The sequence below is a fragment of the Hemisphaericaspora subhashii genome, assembly GCF_019202705.1.
Source record: "Hemisphaericaspora subhashii strain CBS 10753 chromosome Unknown scaffold43, whole genome shotgun sequence".
Taxonomy (NCBI): domain Eukaryota; kingdom Fungi; phylum Ascomycota; class Pichiomycetes; order Serinales; family Debaryomycetaceae; genus Hemisphaericaspora; species Hemisphaericaspora subhashii.
This window is the reverse complement of record NW_026057307.1, coordinates 1-24,961: the sequence shown is the minus strand read 5'-3', so window position 1 is coordinate 24,961 and position 24,961 is coordinate 1. Positions and strand designations below refer to the sequence as shown.

General features: G+C 33.2%; 15 protein-coding genes across 15 annotated transcripts; 7 read left to right on the top strand and 8 right to left on the bottom strand. All coding sequences in view use genetic code 12, as the record gives it.

Moving 5' to 3' along the window:
* Positions 1-465: 465 nt before the first annotated feature.
* Positions 466-2,271, top strand: ARE2 (sterol acyltransferase; the record flags this gene model as incomplete). The annotated part of the gene is made up of 1 exon (XM_049407157.1): positions 466-2,271. One exon carries the CDS (start codon positions 466-468, stop codon positions 2,269-2,271), a length of 1,806 nt encoding a protein of 601 aa, XP_049263368.1.
* Positions 2,272-3,692: 1,421 nt separating this feature from the next.
* J8A68_003313 (DUF3112 domain-containing protein) lies at positions 3,693-5,168 on the top strand (the record flags this gene model as incomplete). The annotated part of the gene is made up of 1 exon (XM_049407156.1): positions 3,693-5,168. One exon carries the CDS (start codon positions 3,693-3,695, stop codon positions 5,166-5,168), a length of 1,476 nt encoding a protein of 491 aa, XP_049263367.1.
* Positions 5,169-5,934: 766 nt separating this feature from the next.
* SPE3 (spermidine synthase) lies at positions 5,935-6,831 on the top strand (the record flags this gene model as incomplete). Its single annotated transcript, XM_049407155.1, has 1 exon — positions 5,935-6,831. One exon carries the CDS (start codon positions 5,935-5,937, stop codon positions 6,829-6,831), a length of 897 nt encoding a protein of 298 aa, XP_049263366.1.
* Positions 6,832-7,821: 990 nt separating this feature from the next.
* GTR1 (Rag GTPase) lies at positions 7,822-8,847 on the top strand (the record flags this gene model as incomplete). The annotated part of the gene is made up of 1 exon (XM_049407154.1): positions 7,822-8,847. One exon carries the CDS (start codon positions 7,822-7,824, stop codon positions 8,845-8,847), a length of 1,026 nt encoding a protein of 341 aa, XP_049263365.1.
* Positions 8,848-9,911: 1,064 nt separating this feature from the next.
* ERG9 (bifunctional farnesyl-diphosphate farnesyltransferase/squalene synthase) lies at positions 9,912-11,252 on the top strand (the record flags this gene model as incomplete). Its single annotated transcript, XM_049407153.1, has 1 exon — positions 9,912-11,252. The coding sequence occupies one exon, from the start codon at positions 9,912-9,914 to the stop codon at positions 11,250-11,252; it is 1,341 nt and encodes a 446-aa protein (XP_049263364.1).
* A 1,125-nt stretch (positions 11,253-12,377) lies between these two features.
* On the top strand, positions 12,378-13,613 carry J8A68_003309 (uncharacterized protein; the record flags this gene model as incomplete). Its single annotated transcript, XM_049407152.1, has 1 exon — positions 12,378-13,613. One exon carries the CDS (start codon positions 12,378-12,380, stop codon positions 13,611-13,613), a length of 1,236 nt encoding a protein of 411 aa, XP_049263363.1.
* A 62-nt stretch (positions 13,614-13,675) lies between these two features.
* Positions 13,676-15,040, bottom strand: J8A68_003308 (uncharacterized protein; the record flags this gene model as incomplete). Its single annotated transcript, XM_049407151.1, has 1 exon — positions 13,676-15,040. The coding sequence occupies one exon, from the start codon at positions 15,038-15,040 to the stop codon at positions 13,676-13,678; it is 1,365 nt and encodes a 454-aa protein (XP_049263362.1).
* Positions 15,041-15,331: 291 nt separating this feature from the next.
* J8A68_003307 (S8 family peptidase) lies at positions 15,332-16,714 on the bottom strand (the record flags this gene model as incomplete). The annotated part of the gene is made up of 1 exon (XM_049407150.1): positions 15,332-16,714. The coding sequence occupies one exon, from the start codon at positions 16,712-16,714 to the stop codon at positions 15,332-15,334; it is 1,383 nt and encodes a 460-aa protein (XP_049263361.1).
* A 417-nt stretch (positions 16,715-17,131) lies between these two features.
* Positions 17,132-18,067, bottom strand: J8A68_003306 (aldo/keto reductase family protein; the record flags this gene model as incomplete). Its single annotated transcript, XM_049407149.1, has 1 exon — positions 17,132-18,067. One exon carries the CDS (start codon positions 18,065-18,067, stop codon positions 17,132-17,134), a length of 936 nt encoding a protein of 311 aa, XP_049263360.1.
* A 465-nt stretch (positions 18,068-18,532) lies between these two features.
* Positions 18,533-19,555, bottom strand: J8A68_003305 (S8 family peptidase; the record flags this gene model as incomplete). Its single annotated transcript, XM_049407148.1, has 1 exon — positions 18,533-19,555. One exon carries the CDS (start codon positions 19,553-19,555, stop codon positions 18,533-18,535), a length of 1,023 nt encoding a protein of 340 aa, XP_049263359.1.
* Positions 19,556-19,935: 380 nt separating this feature from the next.
* J8A68_003304 (aldo/keto reductase family protein) lies at positions 19,936-20,910 on the bottom strand (the record flags this gene model as incomplete). The annotated part of the gene is made up of 1 exon (XM_049407146.1): positions 19,936-20,910. One exon carries the CDS (start codon positions 20,908-20,910, stop codon positions 19,936-19,938), a length of 975 nt encoding a protein of 324 aa, XP_049263358.1.
* Positions 20,911-21,515: 605 nt separating this feature from the next.
* On the top strand, positions 21,516-22,163 carry YPT72 (Rab family GTPase; the record flags this gene model as incomplete). Its single annotated transcript, XM_049407145.1, has 1 exon — positions 21,516-22,163. One exon carries the CDS (start codon positions 21,516-21,518, stop codon positions 22,161-22,163), a length of 648 nt encoding a protein of 215 aa, XP_049263357.1.
* A 199-nt stretch (positions 22,164-22,362) lies between these two features.
* Positions 22,363-23,103, bottom strand: J8A68_003302 (Smr domain-containing protein; the record flags this gene model as incomplete). The annotated part of the gene is made up of 1 exon (XM_049407144.1): positions 22,363-23,103. The coding sequence occupies one exon, from the start codon at positions 23,101-23,103 to the stop codon at positions 22,363-22,365; it is 741 nt and encodes a 246-aa protein (XP_049263356.1).
* A 352-nt stretch (positions 23,104-23,455) lies between these two features.
* On the bottom strand, positions 23,456-23,971 carry J8A68_003301 (uncharacterized protein; the record flags this gene model as incomplete). Its single annotated transcript, XM_049407143.1, has 1 exon — positions 23,456-23,971. The coding sequence occupies one exon, from the start codon at positions 23,969-23,971 to the stop codon at positions 23,456-23,458; it is 516 nt and encodes a 171-aa protein (XP_049263355.1).
* Positions 23,972-24,725: 754 nt separating this feature from the next.
* On the bottom strand, positions 24,726-24,961 carry J8A68_003300 (uncharacterized protein; the record flags this gene model as incomplete). Its single annotated transcript, XM_049407142.1, has 1 exon — positions 24,726-24,961. A coding segment is annotated over one exon (236 nt), but the record flags the coding sequence as incomplete, so codon positions are not given.

The following is a 24,961-nucleotide window of genomic DNA, read 5'->3' as shown; positions in this document are numbered from 1 at the left end:
AAGTTGGGAATGTAACCCGCCAGTTGCAGTTGCTTTTCTTATGCTTATTTCCCCTGGTATTCCTTATTTCTCTCCATATCCGATACTTCCATTGTCATTTTTTTCTCTCTTTGTTCATGACTTATCACCTGTTCCATTGATGATTCAATAGGCGAAGGGGGATAAAAGAAAAGACTCAACAAAATAAATTTTGTGTAATTTTTAAGGTTTTCGGGGATAATTGAATTATATTATCGGGTGTATTACACACAACTTTGTCATTACCTCATCTTCTTTCTGGTTTCTTCGGGTTACATATTTCATATCTTGTCATTCAATCCTTGGCTTTCAAAGTATCTTGGGTTAAAATATAAATAGACCTTGCTTCCCCCGTCCTTTCCCTCCTCCTCCCATCAACTGACCCATTTTTCAATTTTCCAAGTTTATCCCCCATATCAATATTAGTTAGAACATCAACACATATCAATGTCAACTAATCAAGCTAAAATAAAGAGATCAGAAACTGCTGATAATCTTGATCATATATCAAGAATTAATACATTTAGACAATTCCTAGATATAAATAATGATTATGCTTCATCAGAATCATCAGAGGAAGATAATAAATCAGATACTACCCTTGAATCGATCACCAAAGAAGAAGTAGAAAACAATAACTTAGAGCAAGAATTAAAACAACGTAAGAAAGTCACTACAACTAAAACTACTACAACCAAAGGACCTGAAGGTATAATCACATTAGATCGACTAGTTACACGTGTTTCCAAATTAGAAAAATCCCGAATTAATAAAAAACCCAGTTCCAAGGCTAAATATGTATCACGATTTGGTGATATTAAATTCAAAACAAAATCAACCACAATCTTTGATTCAGAATCATTTAAACAAGGTCAATTTTTTGGATTTTATATTTTATTTTGGTTAGCAACTGCATTTTTCATGTTTAATAATTTTGTTCATACATATTTTGAAAATGAATTATCAATACTTGAATGGCCAATTGTTCAAATCTTACTTAGAGATGTTATAAAAGTTGGATTAATTGATTTGGCAATGTATTTATCTTCATATTTCCCCTTGCTTGTTCAATTGGGGTGTAAATATAATATAATCACTTGGAATAATTCCGGATGGTTATTACAGGGTGTTTATGATGGGGTTTTTATATTCTTTTGGATTTGGATCGCTTCGAATCATGTGATGGATTTCCCTTGGATTGCAAAAGTTTACTTATTATTGCACAGTCTTGTAATGGTTATGAAAATGCATTCATATGGATTTTATAATGGATATTTATGGGCAATTTATAATGAAGCTTTATTTGCAGAAAATTATCAAGACAGATTATCAAAGGGACAGCCTTTACCTAATGGTTTCAAACATGAAGATACCACGAAATTGTTACAGAATAGTATTGAATTTTGTAAATATGAATTAGAATGTCAAACTAAAATCAATAGTGATAATTTCGAAGAATTTGATCAAAAGTCAGCTTCTGATCATATGAATTTATCAATTAAAGAATTACAACAACAAGGTCATATTAATTTCCCCAATAATATCAATCTATTCAATTATTTTGAATATTCAATGTTTCCCACTGTTGTATATACATTAAATTATCCCCGTACTGAAAAGATTAATTGGTATCTTGTCTTTGATAAAGTATGTGCAATCTTTGGGATCATATTCTTAATGATCTATATTGCTCAATGGAGTATGTATCCATTATTCGAAGAAGCTTTAATTGCTCGTGAATTACCAATAGCTGAAAGAATCCCTCAATTTTTTTATATCCTATTCGATATGATGTTACCATTCCTCATGATATACATGTTTACATTCTATCTTATTTGGGATTCAATCTTATCGGCAATTGCCGAACTCAGCATGTTTGCCGATCGAGAATTTTATGGACCTTGGTGGAATTGTAGTGATTTTTCCGAATTTGCAAGATTATGGAATATCCCCGTGCATAAATTCTTGCTTAGGCACGTTTATCATTCAAGTATTAGTGCTTTAACGATGAATAAACATCAAGCAACGTTGTTTACCTTTGTTTTATCAAGTTTGGTCCATGAATTGGTAATGTATGTCATATTTGGAAATTTAAGAGGATATTTATTATTATTACAAATGAGTCAAATTCCTTTGGTTATGCTTTGTAGATCGAAAATGCTTAGAGGAAAGAAAATTTTTGGCAATGTTCTTTGTTGGACTGGATTCATACTTGGTCCAAGTGTTATCCTTATATCGTATTTGTTGTTTTAAGGTGTCTCTGGTTTGGTTTCGATGTGAATGGAATTGTATAGTGTATAAATAGTGGATTTTGCACAATAATATATAGTGTAAACTATTAGATCTGAATATTTTATACAACCCATATTTTGTGGGGGGAAATGATTATCGATGATTTGTCGTGTGATCTGGCAATTTGGTAGTTAGCTAAAGAATTAATAATGAGAAGCCCAGGGATAGTAGTGAAATAAAATTGCAATTCTTCAAAATCTTAAAATCTTGCATGCATTTTGATGCAACAATTGTAACACTTGACAAAAAGAAAACACTAAGAAATAGCCTTACGTTCACTCTCTTTGTCGTCTATTTTCTTGAAATTTTCGTGAACATTGGTTAAATCTGGTACAGAAGTATATCCTTGTCATGACGATATTTACTGAAATTCTGGAGTACGAACCCTGAAGGAAATAGTCTCCATGACAATGGAATTTAATTGGGATGATTTTTCCTTATATTTGGGGATAACGGGAGAAGCTTTTTGCAGTAAAACTTTAATTATTCCTTCTTTTTCACAACAAACCTTTAAAAACAAAAAATCATTCGAGCTAATGAGTTTTGTAATAAAATGTATATTTAATGATTCATATATAGAATAATCTTATCTTAACAGTCACTAGATGAGCCTCTTAACAGATTATGTCATCGCAATCACATTGTCTTACTGTAGCAGCAAATTCGATGTGATGCAAGACGGCAAAAACTAACTTCCAAATTGGGATAAAAGTTTACCAAAACACAAAATCATATAAATTAACTTTATGTATAATACGAACCAAGAACAATACAAGAAAAAATGTTTATATTGTATATTTAACTACAAATCTTATTGTTAGTAACAAGAATGCCTGATCGCCCCGTTCTACTTGTTAATTGCGATCTCCCTGAAAGATCATTTGTATGATATTTTGCAACCAATCTATACACACTCAATTCCAACTTAATTTCATCTGTAAATCGTCAAACATATTAATCAAAACAAACAAGAATTTATTATATTGACTCACCAAAGCCTCCCCCCATCTACCTCACTTCATAAGGTTCCATGTACAGCCGTATACATGGAATTACCTTTTATTCTTGTCTGGGGTTGAAAAAATCACGCTCTTACGACAAAAAATCTCCAAGAAAAAAAAAACTTCCAAAACCTTAAAAAAGAAAAAAAATCAAGTGATTTCCTAATTAGGAAGTGACTTTTTTTAGGTTCCCTAAAAAATGGGATTCACCGTCAATAACAAACAAGAAACAGCGGAATGTAATTCCCCCATATATGTAAAACATGATGATTCTTTTTCTTAATATTAAAAAGAATTGATTGTCCCTTTTTATTAAAAACTAAACTAAAAATTTTCTTTCTTGAGTTTTAGAGACTTCTTATCTAATTTTCAACAACAACCATGTCCGAAGAAAATACTGCAGTAGCAGGATTAGTTAATCTCCTTGCCGCAATGTTTGATGGACCTGCTCCAGGAACAGGTATTAAACCATTAGTTACATTTGCCAAAAATTTAATGGGGGATGAACTTCCACCAGCACTTATTGAATTTAATATTGGATATCAAAATAATTTATTTGGAGGTTATCCAGGTTCAAAAGATGAAGTGCCATCGATTATATTTGCCGCTATATTTGGAGTCATTATGTTAATACATGCACTTATCTTAATAATTAATTCGTCAAGAGGTCATTATTTCTGGATTTCATATGTTTGGGTGTTTTATTGTATTTGTAAAGTCATTGGATTTGCCCTTAGAGCAAAATGGGCAACTAATGCTACTTTGGTTGATTTGGGTTTAACAAGTGAAGTGTTTTTAATTGTTCCTGCTATTATTCTTGTATCAGCTAATTTAATTTTAGCACAAAGATTATTTACATGGAGACATCCAGTTGGTGGTTCACGTAAATTATTTTGGGGATTTATGTTTACCTTATATGGATTTGTTTTAATTTTAATTGGAATTACTATTGCTGCTTCATTTGTTCCATATTTGAATTTCCTTTCTCAATCAAGTTATGATAGTTGGGTTAAAGTGGTTCAATTCACTTCTGTTTGTGTTTTGGCATATTCATTAACTTCGGTTGCTTTAATTGGACTTTCATTCTGGTTACCTACTTCCAAAGATGAAAATTTATATACTTATCAACCATGGTGGATTGAAAGTTTTGCTCCATTTTATTTCGTGGAAAAGAATGCATCGCAAAAGGCAGAAGCAGGGTTCATGAAGAGAAATTCTAATCATCGTCATGCAATTAGAGTAATTGCTGCTACCCATCATCATTATAAAGTCGTTAAAGGTGTAAGTAATCAAAGAGGTGATTTAAAACATAATGTTTCAATCATGATTTTAATTGCTACTACTATTTTAATCTTTATTGGAGCAATTGGTAGAGCCATTGTTGTTTTCCAATATAGATATAATAAAGATGCCTCAAAGGCTGCAGAACCTTGGTTCATGTATATTTGTTGGGGTATTTTTGAAATCATCATTAATTTCATTTACATCATTGGAAGAGTTGATTTAAGATTCTACCGTCCTGATATCTTACCACAAGCAGTTCGTGCAATTGTTACTGCCGAACAAACTTATTATCCAAGTTCCGATGAAGAGGAAGAAGGTTTCCATAGAGATAGACCAGAAACTTATCATGTCTTGAAAGAAAAGAATCCAAATCCAAATGAAGTAATTAACATTCAAGCACAAGGTGTTACTTCTGTGCCTCCACAACAACGTCGTCCTGCTGATCACGATGGATTTGAATCGGGTGATTGGGAATTTGCAAGTCCTGTTGGTAAGATTAGTGCTACTTCTAGTGAATCTAAAAATGCGGCTGCTCCAGAAAATGATAAGACCGCTCATGACTTTAAGTTTTAAATTTTGATATCAGTGTGTCTTGATTAATTAGTTTTATTTGTTGTGTTTTTCTAAAGTACGTTATCCATTTTTACAGTTTTATTTCGTTTTATTATTTACTTTTTAATGTGTTTATTTATTAAATTATTTGTATAGTTGTCAGTTTGACTACCAATTTACTAATTATTATCTCTGATTCAATGTGTAGTCTCTACTGTTTACAATATTTAGCAGTAGTAAAAATGGCTCAATTTGCAACCGATCCAAAAAAAACTTGGATTCAGAGTCAGAAAAAAAAAAGGTCCGCCCTGATTCTTTGTTAAGTGTAATAGGTCAATTGCCCTATCACAAAGACAATTTAATGATACAATAAGGCTATGTGTAACGAACGTTTTATGCAACTTTAAATTTAGAAAATTGATCTTGTAGCGGGTAGTATTACTCGTAGTCTACTTATATATATAGTTGACCCGTATAGTTGCTTGATATTATTAATTGAAGTATGGAGAATGGAAGGGTGCTGTTAATTATTGACTTCTTTTAAATTATAATTCTGAAAATTTAAAATTTTTCAAAGATCTCTCTCTCTTGTGTTTTGAAAAATCTCGCACATGGGGGAGAGAGCGGAGAACTAAAAAGAGTGAGAAAGCCTTCGAGAGAGGGAATTTGATTCGCCTAGAAAATTATAAAAAGAATGAAAATTTTTCAATTTATTCGAAATTTCAAATCTTTTACTTCTGCTTCCTTTTCTTCTTCCCTCCTTTTAAAATCATCAATTAAATCAAAGATGGCTCAAGAATTAACTCACCCATCCATTAAAGATGGTTGGTTTGCTGAAATCTCCGAAACCATGTGGCCAGGTCAAGCTATGTCCTTAAAAGTTGACAAAGTCTTACATGTTGAACAATCAAAATATCAAGATGTCTTGGTATTCAAATCTTCAACTTATGGTAATGTCTTAGTTTTAGATAATTGTATTCAAGTCACTGAACGTGATGAATTCTCTTATCAAGAAATGATTACTCATTTAGCTTTAAACTCTCATCCAAACCCAAAGAAAGCTTTGGTTATTGGTGGTGGTGATGGTGGTGTTTTAAGAGAAATCTTAAAACATGAATCAATTGAAGAAGCTTGGTTATGTGATATTGATGAAACTGTTATTGAAGTTTCTAAAAAATATTTACCAAATATGTCTGTTTCTTACAACGATCCAAGAACTAAGGTCCACATCGGTGATGGTTTCAAGTTTTTAGCTGAATATAAGAATCAATTCGATGTTATTATCACTGATTCTTCTGATCCTGAAGGTCCAGCTGAATCTCTTTTCCAAAAACCATATTTTGAATTATTAAGAGATGCTTTAACTGAAAAGGGTGTTATTACTACTCAAGCTGAAAACATCTTTATTCATATGGATATTATTTCTAAATTAAAGAAGGATTGTCAAGAAATCTTCCCAGTTGCTGAATATGCTTATACTATGATTCCAACTTACCCAAGTGGTTCTATTGGTTTTATGGTTTGTTCTAAGGATAAAGATGCTGATGTTACTAAACCAATCAGATTCGATTGGTCTGATGAATTTGTTTCAAAGAATTTGAAATATTATAATAAGAGAATTCATGAAGCTTCATTTGTTTTACCTACTTGGGCGGATGAAATCTTAAATAAGACCAAGAACTGACATTACAGAAATTTTACAGAGAAACAGAGATAATTGAGATTCATTTTTTGAAATTATCCCTTTTGTATATTATTTTTGTAATGAGTAATGAGTTCGGACAGGTTTTTATTTAATATTATTTTTATAGAATAATACATGATTTGTGTATCTTCTTTAAAATCTGTTTCGTATGCGAGATCTCTTAAATGTTACCTGAAATTTTCAGTATGCGATGAGAGAGGGGGATCTCTCTCTCTCAGAAGATTAAGACAACGCAAAGCCAATACTTGATACTTGTCTTTTCATACAAGCAGTTGTCAGACACAGGCTCTCAAACCGAGGAAATCTTGCGGACACAGATAAGATTCCTGTCGCTTGGTATTATCCTATAAGGTGCCAGTACTCTGGTCGATCTATCCTTTCTTTCTCAACATTTCACATTTCAAAGCCTGAGAAACGAATCATAATTTCTATGCGTTCAGCCTAACTTATGTGAACTCGGAAGCGACATTAGCTAATTTATACGTCCAGCAAACTCGATACAGTCCAGGCCATTGTATTCTTGTAATATTGGACAAGAATGAATTCGTTTCATATACCTAATTTGCATCGCTTCCTTCCTGAAGAATGCCTTGAGTGTAGTCGAATGATGTTAAGTTTGACAAAAATTATTACGATTTTTTTTTTAACAAAAGCAGTTTAATATCAAGACCTATATCTCAGTCCATATTCGAAATGACCATAATGAATTAGTTTCTGAACAAGAAATATATTTTACCTTTGTGGATTCCTTTTGACTGCAAAATTACAAACATTATTTGCAGCAATAATGTAAGTTAAATTAATGGTCGTGTACAAAATGTCAATTTTTCTTTTGTTTTGTTTGGTCGTTTGCCTGTTTGACAAACCAGCATCCCCAAGAAAACATCACGTAAACATCAACCATCTACTTTTCCTTTAGCAATTTATTATATATCAACTCCCAATAACCATCAGATTACAATAACAAATATGTCACACTCATCAAGAAAGAAATTACTACTTATGGGTCGATCAGGTTCTGGTAAATCATCAATGAGATCAATTATCTTTTCGAATTATAGTGCATTTGATACCAGAAGATTAGGTGCAACTATAGATGTTGAATTATCCCATTTAAGATTCTTAGGAAATATGACATTAAATTTATGGGATTGTGGAGGACAAGATGTATTTATGGATAATTATTTTACTAATCAAAAAGATCATATTTTCAAAATGGTACAAGTTTTAATTCATGTATTTGATGTTGAAAGTAAATCAATTAATAAAGATATTGAAATATTTATAAAATCGTTAACGAATTTACAAAAATATAGTCCTGGTGCTAAAATCTTTGTATTATTACATAAAATGGATTTAGTTCAAATTGATAAACGTGAAGAATTATTTAATATAATGATGGATAAATTACAAAAAATTTCCAATCCATATCAATTTAAATTAATTGGGTTTCCTACATCAATTTGGGATGAAAGTTTATATAAAGCTTGGTCACAAATTGTTTGTTCATTAATTCCAAATATTAATTTATTTAATAGTAATTTAATTAAATTTAATTCTATTTTAGATGCTGAAGAAATTATCTTGTTTGAAAAGACAACTTTTTTGGTCATATCTTCAACTGCATCAATTCAACAACAACAACAACTACAAGATCTGAATGGAGGACTCATGAATAATAATAATAGCACCAGCACTAGTGTTGAAGAATTAGATCCAAAAAGGTTTGAAAAGATTTCAAATATTATTAAAACATATAAACAATCAATATCAAAATTAAGAACAAATTTTAGAAATTTAATAATACGAGGTAGTAATGGAAATAATTTCTATATTGATATCTTAACTGAAAATATGTTTATTATGATTGTATTAAAAGATAAACCTCAATTAGAAAATAATTATATTCAACAACATGAAGAATTATTAATATTAGATAACATAAGAGCTGCTAGAAAATGGTTTGAAAAGATTGAAAACTCAGGAAGTAGTTAGTTGAGATATGTAGGGTTTTGGTTGTATAGAGGGTACCGGGTTGCGTACCCGTATTACACATATGTATTTATTCAAAATTGTAAAACACGTCTAATAAGTGAATTTGGATCTCCGGTTAAACTTGTGTAGTTAGACAAGTTTTTAGCTGAAGGCTTAATTTCAAGACTGTCACAGTAGTGGCTTGTTTAAAATTTTGGTTGGGTGAAACTTCGTACAGAAATTATACTACACCAGTTATATAATCTAATTCGTCTCATCCAATCAATCTTCTCTCAAATTGATAAATCCCCTATGTAGGGCGGAATAGTACAAGTCTTCTCCTTGCATACTTCCGATGATTAAGCGAAGGATAAAACGCACGGAATTACTTAGACTTATTTTTTCGGCTTATTCATTGCGACATTAGCTGATGCAAAAAAAGTCGACCGACAGGAAGCCCGACGACATTCTTTATTCCGACCTTCCATGTCGTTTCACGCGTCATGGTGGGGGGACCAAGTATCCCTATGATCAAGGCATCTCTCTCAAGGGGTTATTTCCCGGGGTAGCCGGATCTGGAACCTCAATTGCTTACATTCCGTCAACTAGGTTATGTATGGGGAGTAATTGTCAAGTTTGGAGTGAATCTCCCACCTACCTCGCTTTTGTTCAAATGACATTCTCTAATTTTGCGGTAATTGTTGCCTGGTAATGTCACTGTGATTGCACTGCCTTTTCGTTCTTTGGGGTTGCTATCTTCTGAGAGGAGGGCAAGCTCGTCTGGTCGTAAGTGAACGTGGGACTTCAAAGCCATTAAATTATATTTGAGGGGAGTTGCAAATAAATAAATATAATTACCATAAATTTATACGATGTAAAATTGGTCGTATAAAAACTTTCTTACACACATCAAACGGAAACCAAAAAAAATAAAATGTCAAAAAAATTCCAACAAAAATCAAAATTCTGTTTTTATTTACTTTTCCTCAATACTCCGATAATTCCATATTTGAAAGAAAGGTCTAGTAGTTGATACTTCTTTATAGAAACACATTCTAAATATAGCAAAACAGAGCATCATCACCATGGGTAAATTATTACAATTCTTACTTCATCCAAATGAATTGAAAGCTGCAATTCAATTAATGAAATTTAGACAACCATTACATCCACGTAATCCATCACAAGAATCAGAAACTTTGCAAAGATGTTATATTCTTTTAAACAAAACATCAAGATCATTTGCTGCTGTTATTGAAGAATTACATCCTGAATTAAGAGATGCAATTATGATTTTCTATTTAGTTTTAAGAGCTTTAGATACTATTGAAGATGATATGACTATTGATCCAGAAACTAAAGTACCATTATTAAGATCATTTGATAAGAAATTAAATACTAAGGATTGGACATTTGATGGAAATGGTCCAAATGAAAAAGATAGAATTGTTTTAGTTGAATTTGATAAGATTTTAGGTATTTATCATCAATTAAAACCTCAATATCAAGATGTTGTTAAAGATATTACTTATAAAATGGGTAATGGTATGGCTGATTATATTTTGGATGAGAATTTTAACCTTAATGGAGTTGAAACTGTTAAAGATTATGATTTATATTGTCATTATGTTGCTGGATTAGTTGGAGAAGGATTAACTAAATTAATGTGTATGGCAAAATTTGCTGATTCAAATCTTACCCAAGATAATTTTGAAAGATCAAATTCAATGGGATTATTTTTACAAAAAACTAATATTATTAGAGATTATCATGAAGATTTAGAACAAGGTAGATCTTTCTGGCCAAAAGAAATTTGGTCTAAATATACTGATTCATTACCAAATTTCCATCAAAAACCAGAATTAGAATTTGAAGGATTAAGTTGTATTAATGATTTAGTATTGAATGCTTTAGGTCATGTTAAAGATTGTTTAGAATATTTATCAATGGTTAAAGATTCATCTACTTTTAGTTTCTGTGCAATTCCTCAAGTAATGGCAATTGCAACATTAGCTGAAGTTTATAATAATCCAAAAGTTTTACATGGTGTAGTAAAGATTAGAAAAGGTACAACTTGTGAATTAATTTTAAATAGTAGAACTTTCCCTGGAGTGGTTAAAATCTTTAGAAAATATATTCAAATAATTAATCATAAATCTTCAGTTAAAGATCCAAATTATTTGAAAATTGGAATTAAATGTGGTGAAATTGAACAATTTTGTGAAGTTATGTATCCTTCAACCGTACCTAAAGGTGCTAAGATTCAAGAACAACCAATTAATCAAGTTATAAAATCAAGAACCGCAATTGATGAATCTATGCAAAAACGTATTGAAGAAGAAGCTTTTAATACTAATCTTGTACTTACTTTTATATTATTAGCAATTGTGGGAACTAGTTATCCACTTTTGACAAAGTTGGTTTGAATAAATTTGGGTGTTTAGCTAGCTAGTTGTTGTTTACTTTCTCTCTATCTATCTGTGTTACCTATGTTTTTTTTGTGTGTGTTAGAATAGATGATATACAGTCTATTCATATAACCTGGTTATATATCATTTTACAATTGTTACTATAGAAGGCAAATATATTACTAAATCTGAAAGAATATTTCAACTGCTATTCTCTCTTGTTATATTGACCTGTCTGGACTCCAGCGGAGATGTTTATTGTATTGCTTTTCTTGGATCGAAGGGAGAGTATTCCAATAAGTTGCATTTACAACAACAATCCAAGCAATCTGGTAGACAACATGGACTGGTATCTACTGCTTACTGGGCTCTCAAGGACTCTTGGAATCCAGATCATAAGCTAATCTCAACGGACATACAGTTTTCTTGCCAAATGCTTTCCAGATGTTATGATAGCAAGATACAAGAATCCCATTAACACAGCAATTCAAATCCTGAGAGGATGCCCTTCTGGAATAAGTAACCCAAAATCCTACCACTGTATACCTTTATTCACTAGATGGTCAGCGCCATATCACTAGAAATCTGAACATCTAGAGAAGAAAGATAATGGGATCCAATGGCGGGATTTTGTATTCTTCATTTCTTCCTAGTTCTTCCTTTAAGTCGCCTATCAGTATGACCAGTCGTGTAGTAGTCGCAATATTCCTGGTGATTGTTTAATCCACTACTCTGTCGGGCACCCACAATTGCCTGTATCTGCCGATAATCTCAAAAACTAAGCATACTTTTATTGGTAATAAGAATGAGTAAATTTACACAAAACTAAAATGAGTTTAAAATTTAGCCGAGATTATTAATTTATTACATTTTCTGCTTCTACTTCATTCTTATATCTTTTCAGAAAGAAGAAGAATTTAATTTTAAAAGTTTAAATTTTGGTTTTAAATAAAAATCTGAGACAAAGATTTATTGTTCATAGCAATCTTCCATAGTAAACTAAAACTAAATTACGAACCCCCCGAGATTTTTATTATTAATTTTTTTTAGCCCCACCACCACTACCACATCTTATCTATTTATATATCATTTGCTATTACTACTACCACTATTACTATTATTACAAATACCACCTAGAAGAATATGTCAACGTCTAATAACACTCAATTGGATCATTCAAAAGTTAAATTTCCAATTAAAATAATCCATTGGTCTTTAGATTATTCAGGTGATGACGATAGTAAATTAGCTACACCAATCTTATTACAAGAAAAGAATGGACCATGTCCATTAATTGCTTTAATTAATACATTACTTCTTAAAGCAGAAGAGCAAATAAGACATAACACTAGAAATGAAATTAAAATTACTTCAATTGAAGAAAAGAAATTGATTGGAGTTTTAGAATTTAAGAATTTCTTAATGAATCAATATAACATTTCAACAAACATTGACTTATCAACACTTTTAAGTCATTTAGGTGATTTATTATTAATCTATGTTGAAGAAAGTGGATACCATTATGAAGTTGATAAATTATTGGCCAATTTACCACTTTTACATACTGGATTATCCGTTGATCCAAATTTATTAACGGGAGATTTTACTCCTAATGATATTGCAACTACGTTATTTAAATTATTTGATTTGAAATTAAAACATGGTTGGGTTATAAATCAAATCGATAATGAAAATATTGAATGGAATTCAGATCAACAACAAACCTCCAGTCCAACATCATCCCCCAAAATTGATAATTATGCTCATGTAGTTGATTTATTTAATAAATTACAAACATTTGATCAAATTCAAGATTTCTTATTAGATTCATCTCCGCTGGTTGAAGATAATGGAGTAGTAGATACTTTGGATCATTTTCAAGATAAACGATTAGTACAAAAATGGTTAGATTTAAATAAAACTCAATTAACTCAAATTGGATTAAATCGATTAAATTTCAATTTATTAAAAGGGGAATTCATTGTATTCTTTAGAAATAATCATTTTAATACTTTGTTTAAAAAAGATGAACAAGAGTTTTATATCTTATTAACTGATGCTTCATTCACAAGCAAATCTTCCAAAATTATATGGCAATCATTAAATTCCGTTTCTGGCAATGATGATTTATTCTTCACCGGTGATTTCTTACCAATATTAGATATTGATCAGGATTTACCACCTCATGATGAAACTCATGGGTCTGATTACTTGTTGCTGAAACAATTACAAGAAGAAGAAGATCAACGAATGGCAAAAGAAATGCAAGCTTCTTATAATAAACCAAAACCTAAAGAACAACCACCAGTAACAAAGTCAAGTGATTCAAAAGAAGAGAAAAAGAAAAAGAAGAAAAAGCTAGGTTGTGTAATTACTTAGTTATAATAGAAGACCTTTTATATCCTATAAATACATTTAATACACGTGCTACACTAGTAGTTCTAGTCCTCTTCTTCGTCATCGTTAAATTCATCCAATGATTTGGATTCATCCGCATTGTCCTCATGTTCATCTTCCTCCTCTTCTTCCTCCTCGTCGTCTTCTTCATCTTCTCCTTCATATTCCATAGGATCAAATTCAGATCTAATGTTATCCATCTTCTTCAATTCATTCGTAGTAGGTTCCCTCAATCTGAAATTTATTCCACCAAGAGTACTATCTCTCAAGAAACGATTAATTTCAGAATTTGTAGATGCACGATGCTTCTTTAAATCAATTCTACCAGTGGTTGGATAATATAATGCCGCTTTTCTCTTTTCGCCAACTTTGTTCCCTTCTTCAGGAATAAACTTAATTGCCAATTCTTCATTTGGTTTATTAAATCTTTGGAAATTCATATCATAATTCTTCACATATTTGAAATTATATTCATCCAAATTATCTTCTTCCTCATCTAATAAATTAACCGGACGTTCTCGTTCAGTTGAATTCAATTTCGATTTCAATTCAGCAGCTCGTTTGGCATCTTTAACTTGAAACATTGAAATCCATTCTCCGTCAGCTGAAGAAATCGGTTTGAATACAGTTGATGCAATTGAATCTTGATGAAATTTTGCATTAAATGCATCCTTCTGCTGTCTCTTCAACGTCTCCAAATCACGAGATAATGATGCCGAACCCAAGAATCTAATCGTTAAGAATTTATTATCCATCATAGAAGTATCCGGCAATAATGGCCAAGCATCCACCGCCTTTAAATGTTTCTTTCTTGGATGTTTGATCGAATTCAAATCATTCAATGACTCTTGGGCAACGTCAAACGTATGTTCAACCGCCGCCAATTGTGATTCGGCATCGTGCTTCCCTTCCCCAGCTGTTTTTGCTTTTGTTTTGGCATCAAGTTTCGATTCTTCACTGGTGGCAGCTAATCGAGACTGAGGTCTTTCTCTTTCTGAAATATATTCTGTTCTTCTCAAGAATGAAACCCCCGGTTCTGATTTCGAAATCTTGCCAATCCCAGCATCTCTTAATAATGCTCGATCTCTAGGATGTAATGTAATTGGTCTATCTTTATCTTTTTGTAAATTACAAATCACAGAATCATTTCCTTGATCTAAAAATCCATTATTATTAATCAAATTCAAATTCAATCCCAATTCATCATCTATCCTTTCCATGAGTCCTTGGAAGTTTTCTTTTCTAAATAATGAAGCTAATAATTGTTCAGCTTCAATTTTGGATGAGGTTTGTTCAGTGGTGTTATATTCGATGAATTTGGGGTTTAATGGAGGTGGTGGAAGATTGTTGGTATAACGCACTTTGGCGATATAGTCTTGCCTTATTGGTTTCTGTGGCTTTTGTGACATGATTGATTTGGGGATGTGTACTTAATGGATGTTTCTTGCTACCTTGACAGACTTTGATATTTTTCAAGTTATAAAGTTTTTGATGGAATTTTTACAACAGAATCATTTGGTCGTGTAAAGATGTTCAAAATAATTCGTTGCACTACAAAAAATTACAAATGGCTGCGAAATCCAATAAATTGTTTGAAATACTATAAAACGTAAAGACGCTACAAATGATTTATTTCATTATAAAAGAATTATAAAAGATTTAATAAGGTATATAAGACATTATAAGTAAAAGGCTTGGTATCAGATTTGAAGTTTATTCCAGAAATAATCAAACCCACTACCAGCACCATTAAACGCCAAAATATTAGGTGATTCACCATGCAATCCAGTCAATTTTCCTTTCGTACCATATGCAATTATTCGCTTCTTCAAAACAATAGGATCAACTTTTTGAGCATACTCAGAACTACCTTCTGGATGTAACGACAAGAAATATGCCAACAATCCCGAAACAAATGGCGTTGCCATTGACGTACCTGATTCAATTTGAGACCTTGAACTAATTGAAGTAGATGCGATCTCACCTCCAGGAGCATAGATATCAACACAAACCCCCCAATTTGAATATGATGCAACTATATCGTTTTTGATAATTGCACCAACAGTAATAGAACCACTAGCCCTGGCTGGTGAATGTTTACACGCATCATCACCCTCATTCCCTGCCGCAACCGCAACATGTAATCCCTCCGCCGTGGCCGCATTTATCGCCATATCTAATGCGTTCGAAAGTACTCCTCCTATAGAGATATTAACCACCGATCCCTTGAACCCTTTTTTCTTAGATTGGATATCTTTCTTGTGCTGAATTACGGCATATTCGACTCCTTTGATTATATCTGAATTATAACCCCCACCGTGTGAATTCATCACCCCAACTGCAACGAGTTTGACTTGCTTTGCAACTCCATATGTTTTTGATCCTAGTATACCTGCAACATGGGTTCCATGACCATGTACATCAGTGGTCAATTCGGGATTAGCGATTGATTTACCCCAGCTAGCTCGGCCTTCAAATTCCGCAAGGGTGGTAGCTATACCTGTGTCGACTATGTATGCAGTCACTCCTTTCCCTCCTTGGTCGTCATATAAGAAATATCCATTATTGAAATTAAGTCGTTGTGAGATCCGGGCGAGACCCCAAGTTGCATTATTTTGGATTTGAAATTTTTGGATGTTTATTTTTGCATCATGTTCGACGAAATCGATTTCTGGATTTTTGAGGATTTCTTGAAGGAGCGAGTTGGAGAAATATCCGGAATATCCTCTGACGGTGTCACCAATCCCGAAGAAATTTAATGCTTTGGGAGTGGGTTCGTTGTCGTCCCTGCGGATATAGTTGGACATCAATTCTCGGTGTCTTCTGGTGATCCAGTCTTTATGTTCTTCACGTTTCGATTTGGCTAAAGACAGCTTGTAGACTACGATATAATGGAATGGAAGGGTATCGTCCAATATATTGGTTTCCAAGAGGGAAGCTTTGTTTTCGTTAGAAGGGCTTATGTCTTCAACATTGTTGATTCCAGACAGTAAATCTGAAATGGTGATTGGCAGGGCGTAAATATCTGGAAGGATCAATGCATTGGTGACTGTCATTAACGAGACGATAGCTATTATCCACATGGTATCTCAATGATCTATAAAGAAAAGAAGAAAAAAGGACTAAAGGTGCAATATGGTTTTCGGTTTGTTCTATAATCCCAAAATAGAATCGTCATTCACCTTCCTTACTGGATACCATATTTGATATCTTAGAGTGATTAGTTTCCAGATTTCGGGAATCTACATTCGTATATAGAACTATTTGCGTATTCTTTACATGAATTGGGAAACTATTAACATTCGAGAATTTGGACTTGAAACTTCTTTGGTTTATTCTTTCCTAATTTTCAAGAGTCTTGCCAAATTTTGTTTCGATTTTAGATCAGGTATTTCTACTCTTCCAAACAATGTATAAGGTAGTTTTATGCATTGTAATAATGGTACATTTTGCCCCTCCCTATATGAAACATACATAACTACTCATCCCACGTATTTGAATTATCCTTTCAATGTTGGATCATTTCCACCCCAAGAAAGAACCTCTTTAGAATCTGGTTTATGTAATGTCTTGACAATTTCTTCATTCAATTCAAGATCTTCGGTTCCAGCATCTGGCAAAGCATCCAAATTTTCTTTAATTCTCGTTGGAGTTCCTGTTTTCGCTAAAACGATAAATCCTTGAAGATATCCCCATTTTAATAATATCTGTCCCGGGCTGATATTATATTTCTTTGACAATGCAACCAATTCTGGATCAACGAATTTTTTACCTCTTGCTAATGGAGTATGAGCTTCCAAGAGAATATTATGTTTCGATAAATATTCTTGTAAATCTACTCGGGGTAGCCAAGGATGTAATTCAAGTTGATCCACTACTGGTTTTACTTTATATTCTTCCCAATTGAATAATTCTTCCAAATGTTTGACACCATAATTTGAAACCCCGATAGATTTGATTTCAAGAGTTGGGTTTTGTGGGTTTAAGACATATTCTTGCAAAGCCTTATATGTTCCTAATCTGGTTTCTTTAGTGGAGAATGGCCAATGAACTAAAACTAAATCAACGTAATCAATTGAGCTTTTGATATCTTTGGCAATATCTTCAACTGCTTTCTTGGTTCCTTGATATCCTTGAGCATTTTCATTAATTTTGGTTGTGAAAAATATATCTTCCCGTTTAGCTTTGTCAGGGAAATCTTGCAAGAATTTAGCAATACCTTCAGCAGCTTGTTTCTGATTATGATAAATAATTGCGCTATCAATATGTCTATATCCGGTAACCAATGCTTGATAAACCATGTCTTTTGTTTTCTCTTTCGGGATTAAATAAACCCCATAACCAGCAATTGGGATTTTTAACCCATTGTTTAATGTATAGCAAGATTGTTTAGATAATGCAAGTTTAGTAGTAAGTTTAGTAATAAGTTTACTCATTTAGGTATCGATAATGTCATTGATAAGTTCAGATTCAATTTTGAGGGGAGAAGTTGCAGTCTATTTATATGACTCCCCTTGTGCTTGTTTTTCGGCATACCGTCTATCCCTCATTATACAGATATTTGACCCCTCCTTGATTTGTAAGCTACTTTTTTCCATACAAACAAAAAAATAATTGCATCCTCAGTTTTCTGGAGTACTTGATGGTTATTATCTATTGCGGATGGTAGGAATTGAACATACCAAAACGCCAGAACGACCTTCCGGTTGCAATGACAAGAAATATGCCAACAACCCGGAAACAAATGGCGTTGCCATCGACGTACCTGATTTAATAACAGATCTTGAACTAATTGAACTAGAAGCAATCTCATCTCCAGGAGCATATATATCTACACAAGCTCCCCAATTTGAGTATGATGTAACTATATCGTTTCTGGTATTTGCACCAACAGTAATGGGTCAACTAGCCCTGGCTGGTGAATGTTTACGCGCATCATCACCCGCATTCCCAGCCGCAACCGCAACATGTAATCCCTCCGCCGTGGCTTCATTCACCGCCATATCTAATGCGTTCGAAAGTACTTCTCCAATGGATATATTAACCACCGACCCCCTGAATCCTTTTTTCTTAGATTGGATATCTTTCTTATGTTGAATTGCGGCATATTCGATTCCTTTGATTATATCTGAATTATATTCCCCACCGTGTGAATTCATCACCCCAACTGCAACGAGTTTGACTTGCTTTGCAACTCCATATGTTTTTGATCCGAGTATGCCGGCAACATGGGTTCCATGACCATGTACATCAGTGGTCAATTCGGGATTAGCAATTGATTTACCCCAGCTTGCTCTGCCTTCAAATTCCGCAAGGGTGGTGGCTATACCTGTGTCGACTACGTATGCAGTCACTCCTTTCCCTCCTTGGTCGTCATATAAGAAATATCCATTATTGAAATTAAGTCGTTGTGAGATCCGGGCGAGACCCCAAGTTGCATTATTTTGGATTTGAAATTTTTGGATGTTTATTTTTGCATCATGTTCGACGAAATCGATTTCTGGATTTTTGAGGATTTCTTGAAGGAGCGAGTTGGAGAAATATCCGGAATATCCTCTGACGGTGTCACCAATCCCGAAGAAGTCTAATGGTTTAGGAGCGATTTCGTTTTCATCCCTGCGGATGTAGTTGGACATCATTTCTTGGTGTTCTCTGGTGATCCAGTATTCATGTTCTTCACGTTTCGACTTTGATGTGGACTGCTTGTAGACTACGATATAATGGAATGGAAGGATATTGTCCAAGGTATTGGTTTCCAAGAGAGAAGCTTTGTTTTCGTTAGAAGGGCTTCTATCTTCAATATTGTTGATACCAGACAGTAATTCCGAACTCGTACTTGGTAGCGAGTAAATATCTGGCAAGATTAATGCTTTGGAAACCGCCAGATAAACTGTCAATAGCGAGATGATTGCTAGGCTCAACATGGTAGGTTCAATGGTCTATAAAGAAAAGAACAAGAAAAGGCTAAAGATTCAGTATGGTTTTCATTTTGTTCTATAATCTCAAAATAGGATCCTTCCTTACTGGATACAAGATTTGATATCTTAGAGTGATTAGTTTCCAGATTTCGGGAATCTACACATTCGTACATAGAACTATTTGCGTATTCTTTACATGAATTGGGAAACTATTAACATTTGTGGATTTGGACTTGAAACTTCTTTGGTTTATTCTTTCCAAATTTGCAAGAGCCTTCCCAAATTTTGTTTCGGGTTTAGATTTGGTATATCTACGCTTCAAAATGCGCTTTGGTATTTTAAAAATATTGGTACATTGAGACGCTACCTATGTGAAACCTACATAACTATTCATTCCATGCTTTTGAACTGTCATTTCTGTCCCATAATGTTGGGTCCCTACCACCCCAAGTATGTACTCCTTTAGAATCTGGTTTATGTAATGTCTTGACTATTTCTTCATTCAATTCAAGATCTTCAGTACCAGCATCTGGCAAAGCATCCAAATTTTCTTTAATTCTCGATGGAGTTGCTGTTTTGGCTAAAACAATAAATCCTTGAAGATATCCCCATTTTAATAATATTTGCCCCGGGCTGATATTATATTTCTTTGATAAACTAACTAATTCTGGATCATTGAATTTTTCACCTCTTGTTAATGGAGAATAAGCTTCCAAAAGAATATTATGTTTGGATAAATATTCTCGTAAATCAACTCGAGGTAACCAGGGGTGTAATTCAACCTGATCCACTACTGGCTTTACTTTATATTCTTCCCAATTGAATAATTCTTCCAAATGTTTGACACCATAGTTTGAGACTCCAATAGATTTGATTTCAAGAGTTGGGTTTTCTGGGTTTAAGACAAATTCTTGTAAAGCCTTATATGTTCCCAATCTGGTTTCTTTAGTGGAGAATGGCCAATGAATTAAAACCAAATCGACATAACCAATTGAACTTTTGACATCTTTGGCAATATCTTCAATTGCCTTTTTAGTGCCTTGATATCCTTGAGCATTTTCATTGATTTTGGTTGTGAAGAATATATCTTCACGTTTAGCCTTATCAGGGAAATCTTGTAAGAATTTAGCAATACCTTCAGCAGCTTGTTTTTGATTATGATAAGCAATTGCACTATCAACATGTCTATATCCTGCAACCAATGCTTGATAAACCAAGTCTTTTGTTTTCTCTTTAGGAATTAAATAAACCCCATAACCAGCAATTGGGATCTTTAACCCATTGTTTAAGGTATAAGTAGATTGCTTTGATAATGCAAATTTAGTAGTAAGTTTAGTCATTTTATGAATCGACGATGTCATTGATAAGTTCGGAGATTTCAATTTTCAGGGGAATTTGAAGCCTATTTATATTGCTCCCCTTGTGCTTGTTTTTTGCCACTCCATCTTATCCCCATTATGCTGATAACTGCCCCCTCCTTCTTTCCTTGTTTGATTTGTAATAGCTACTTTTTTTTCATACAAACAAAAAAATAATTGTAATCCACAGTGTTCGGGAATACTGGATGGTTACTTGCTTATTGTTGATGGTGTAATTAAATAGACAAAACGCCACCATTTCCTTATCAAGTTGACTCTTCTGTTCTAGATTGTTCGATTTCTTCAGTTATATTAAATAATCTTATTCCGCAATTTCATCAATTGCTTAACTGATCATCTTGAAGAGGTAGAGAAGATGTTGATTATTTATAATTTGTTATCGTTTGACTGAAACCGTGGTTGTAGATTGATGAGTCAAATAATTTCCTGTATATAAATAACTCTAATCAATCAGAAATCTATCATCAATTTTCTTTTGTTTTGACTTTTATTAAAATCTCTTGACATTTACAACTGACGAAAAGGAAATATCAATTTAAGACACTCTTTCACAAGACTGAGTTAACAATAAATCAGGAAACTAAAAAATGTCAAATAGAAAGAAGACATTGTTAAAGGTCATCATATTGGGGGATTCAGGAGTTGGAAAAACTTCTTTAATGCAACAATTTGTCAACAACAAATTCTCCCATCAATATAAAGCAACCATTGGAGCAGATTTCCTAACCAAAGAGATTACAATTGATAATAATAAACATGTCACATTACAAATCTGGGATACTGCTGGTCAAGAAAGATTTCAAAGTTTAGGTGTTGCCTTTTATCGTGGGGCTGATTGTTGTGTATTATGTTATGACGTTACCAATGAAAAATCATTAAATAATTTAACTAGTTGGAAAGATGAATTCTTAGTTCAATCAAATGTATCAAATCCTCAAGATTTCCCATTCGTTATAATAGGAAATAAGATTGATGTTGATGATTCTAAAAAGATTCCTTCATTACAAAAGAAATTACATAATATAACTCATAATCAATTAGGTGGGTTAAATTATCCTGTATTTGAAACATCAGCAAAAGATTCTATTAATGTTGATGCTGCATTTGAAGTCATTGCTAAGATGGCTTTACAACAAGATGAATTAAACGCTGCCAGTGGAAATGATGCTAATGATGATTATAATGACGCAATAAATATACATTTGGATGGAGATGCAGGTGGTTGTGCATGTTAAATTAAGTTTTCATATAGGATTAAAGAAACAATATTATACCCTCCCCATTCATACATAGAGTTTAGTCAATGTGTTTTTCTTTTTAATGTTTTTTGAAGATGTCATGAAAATGTTTTTCTAGTTTTTAAGTTCTAAGTTGTTTATTTATACTTTTAATAATAATATAAGAGAGTTCTAGAGTATGTAATTCTATATCTAATTATTTGCTATTAAGACACGCACAAAATGCTTTAATGACCATTTCAATAAGCGAGTCGTTACCCCCTTGTTGCTGTTGTTGTTGTTGTTGTTGATATTGTGGTGCATTATAATGTTGTTGAGGTTGATATTGTGGTTGTCCAGCTCCGTGATAAGCTTGTTGAGGTTGAGAGATTGGTGTCCAATGACTTGGCACTTGTGAACTATCACTACCTTTCAAATCAATAATTAAAACCCCAGAATTCTTTGGATCAACATGTACTTTCAAATTACTCTCATCACATAATTTCTCAACTGCTGGTCTAATCTTGGCAACCCCATTAGCTGAATGTAACCCCTTCCCAACAATAACTCTTATATGGCTTTGGTTAGTCTGTATATCATGAGCTATTCTTCTTTGTAAAATCCATTCTGCTTCTTTGACATATAATCCATGTAAATCAATTTCATCAGGTTTACTATCTTCATTATTCTCTCTAAAGACAAATTCAGCAGCTTTACGATTATAATCATCAGCCTGAGCAACAACTTTCTTAGCTTCTTCACTTAATTCATGGGCTCTTTTCCCGTCTCCTTGTTTATAGGCAGCTTGTGATTGTTGACTAAGTTGATTACGACGTTGAAATAATCGATCAGCTTCAGAGCGTAATCTTTTGTATTCGGAATCAGTTGCGTGGTTGTAATCACGCTCTGTGGTTTCGTCGTCAATAAGCTTGACTCCTCGATCGATATAAGTCGCCATTAACCCTACTTGTAGATTGTATTCAGAGTGAAGAAGAAGATGAAATCTCGATTTGTTGACAGTTTTGAGGGAAGTGGATGCGAAATGGAGGCTAGGGTTCACTCTATGCAGGTACAAAATTTTATGTTAAGCCCTCGAAGAAGTCAAAAGCTTGGAAAATGGGTCTAATCATTTTACTACCAAGTGCTACACGCAACTATTACTTACGTTTGATTATTTATTCGATAATAGTGTATTGAATTTGTTCACATATAAAACAAAGATAACTATATAATCGCAAAAACATTGGTGATATGGTTCTAAAAACTAAATACAAGTGTGATCCCAACCTAAAAAACAAACCGCCCATTTCCTAATACGCTCTATGAGTACTTACATCTACTGTTAAACAACCAGGATTCCAAGGGTGTTTAATCAAATTCAATCCATGACGTTCACAAAACGTCTCAATAGTCGGTCTAAGTCTCGGTGGCACATGACTTCTCGATTTCCCTCTTCCACAAACAATCTTCCAAAGAGGTTTTCTATTATAGATTCCATATTGAAGCATATCTATTAGAACCGTTTCTGATTCTTGAATTGACAAATGATGTAAATCAAGTATCCCCTCTGGATTGTTTTTATTATTGTGTATAAACGATAGCACCGCAGCTCTTCGTCTTAGACTCTCTGCCTTCGCATGACATTCAGATGCTTCTCTTTTTAGTTGGAATGCGAGCTCACGATCTCCTCGATGACGAGCTTCCTTAGCTTGCTTTTTTAGTTCAAAACGACGACTAAACAACGCTTCGGCTTCTCCCCGTAAAAGCACCGGCTGTAGATTAAATAATCTTGCTGAGACTTTCAATTGTGATAAATAGGTTGCCATATCAATATTTCTGCAATACAATATAAAACAAATTCTAATGATCTTCTTGTTAAAGAATATTCACAAGTTGTTAACAAGAAAGGTAGAAGTTCAAGTTAGTTTTGTGAGGTTTCTTTTTTTTTTTTAGTGAAATGGAACGATTGGGATAAATCAATTGTTCCTGTATATAGTTGACGATATATCATCATATCAAAAATAATCATCAAATTACCATCCTACATATTACTCTGACTCTGTATGAGATATAGCTATTCAGTTTTAGGGCTACGGGTGATCTAAGACTATAAAATTGATATTTGTATTTTGTGCTACTTCTATCACGAAAATGTATAGTACCAAGAAGAAGTAGTTCAATTGGGAGAAAAAGCTTCCAATTTTGCCATAAATTCTAATCAGCCAAGGTACCCACTTTCCATACATACAGACAGTTTGCAGCTTGCACGAGAGGAATGCTCGGAATCCCTTGAGGCTTATCTAAATCTCCGTTTCTCTATTCTATTCGAGATGGATCATTGGTTTGTAGATGTAGATGGGTACCATATGAGGAAAATTGTATTCGAGTAAGGTACAAAACTAGTCACAAACACTCATGTGCAAGAGACAAGAATATATCAATCTACAAGTTAATTAATAAATTTTATAAAAGATATATATTATATTTCAAATACAAAATATATGCCAAGAAGACAAAAGAGAATACACAAATAATCAAAAAAAGAATCTAATATATAGAATTTTCAAATATTCAATCCGCTTATTTCTTAGCAGCCTTTTGAGCAGCCTTGGTAACCTTACCGGCCTTGTCAGACTTTTCAACAGACTTGATAACACCGACAGCGACAGTTTGTCTCATATCTCTGACAGCGAATCTACCTAATGGTGGGTAGTCAGTGAAAGCTTCAACACACATTGGCTTGGTTGGGACCATCTTGACGATAGCAGCATCACCAGATTTAACGAATTTAGGACCTTCTTCTATTTTCTTACCAG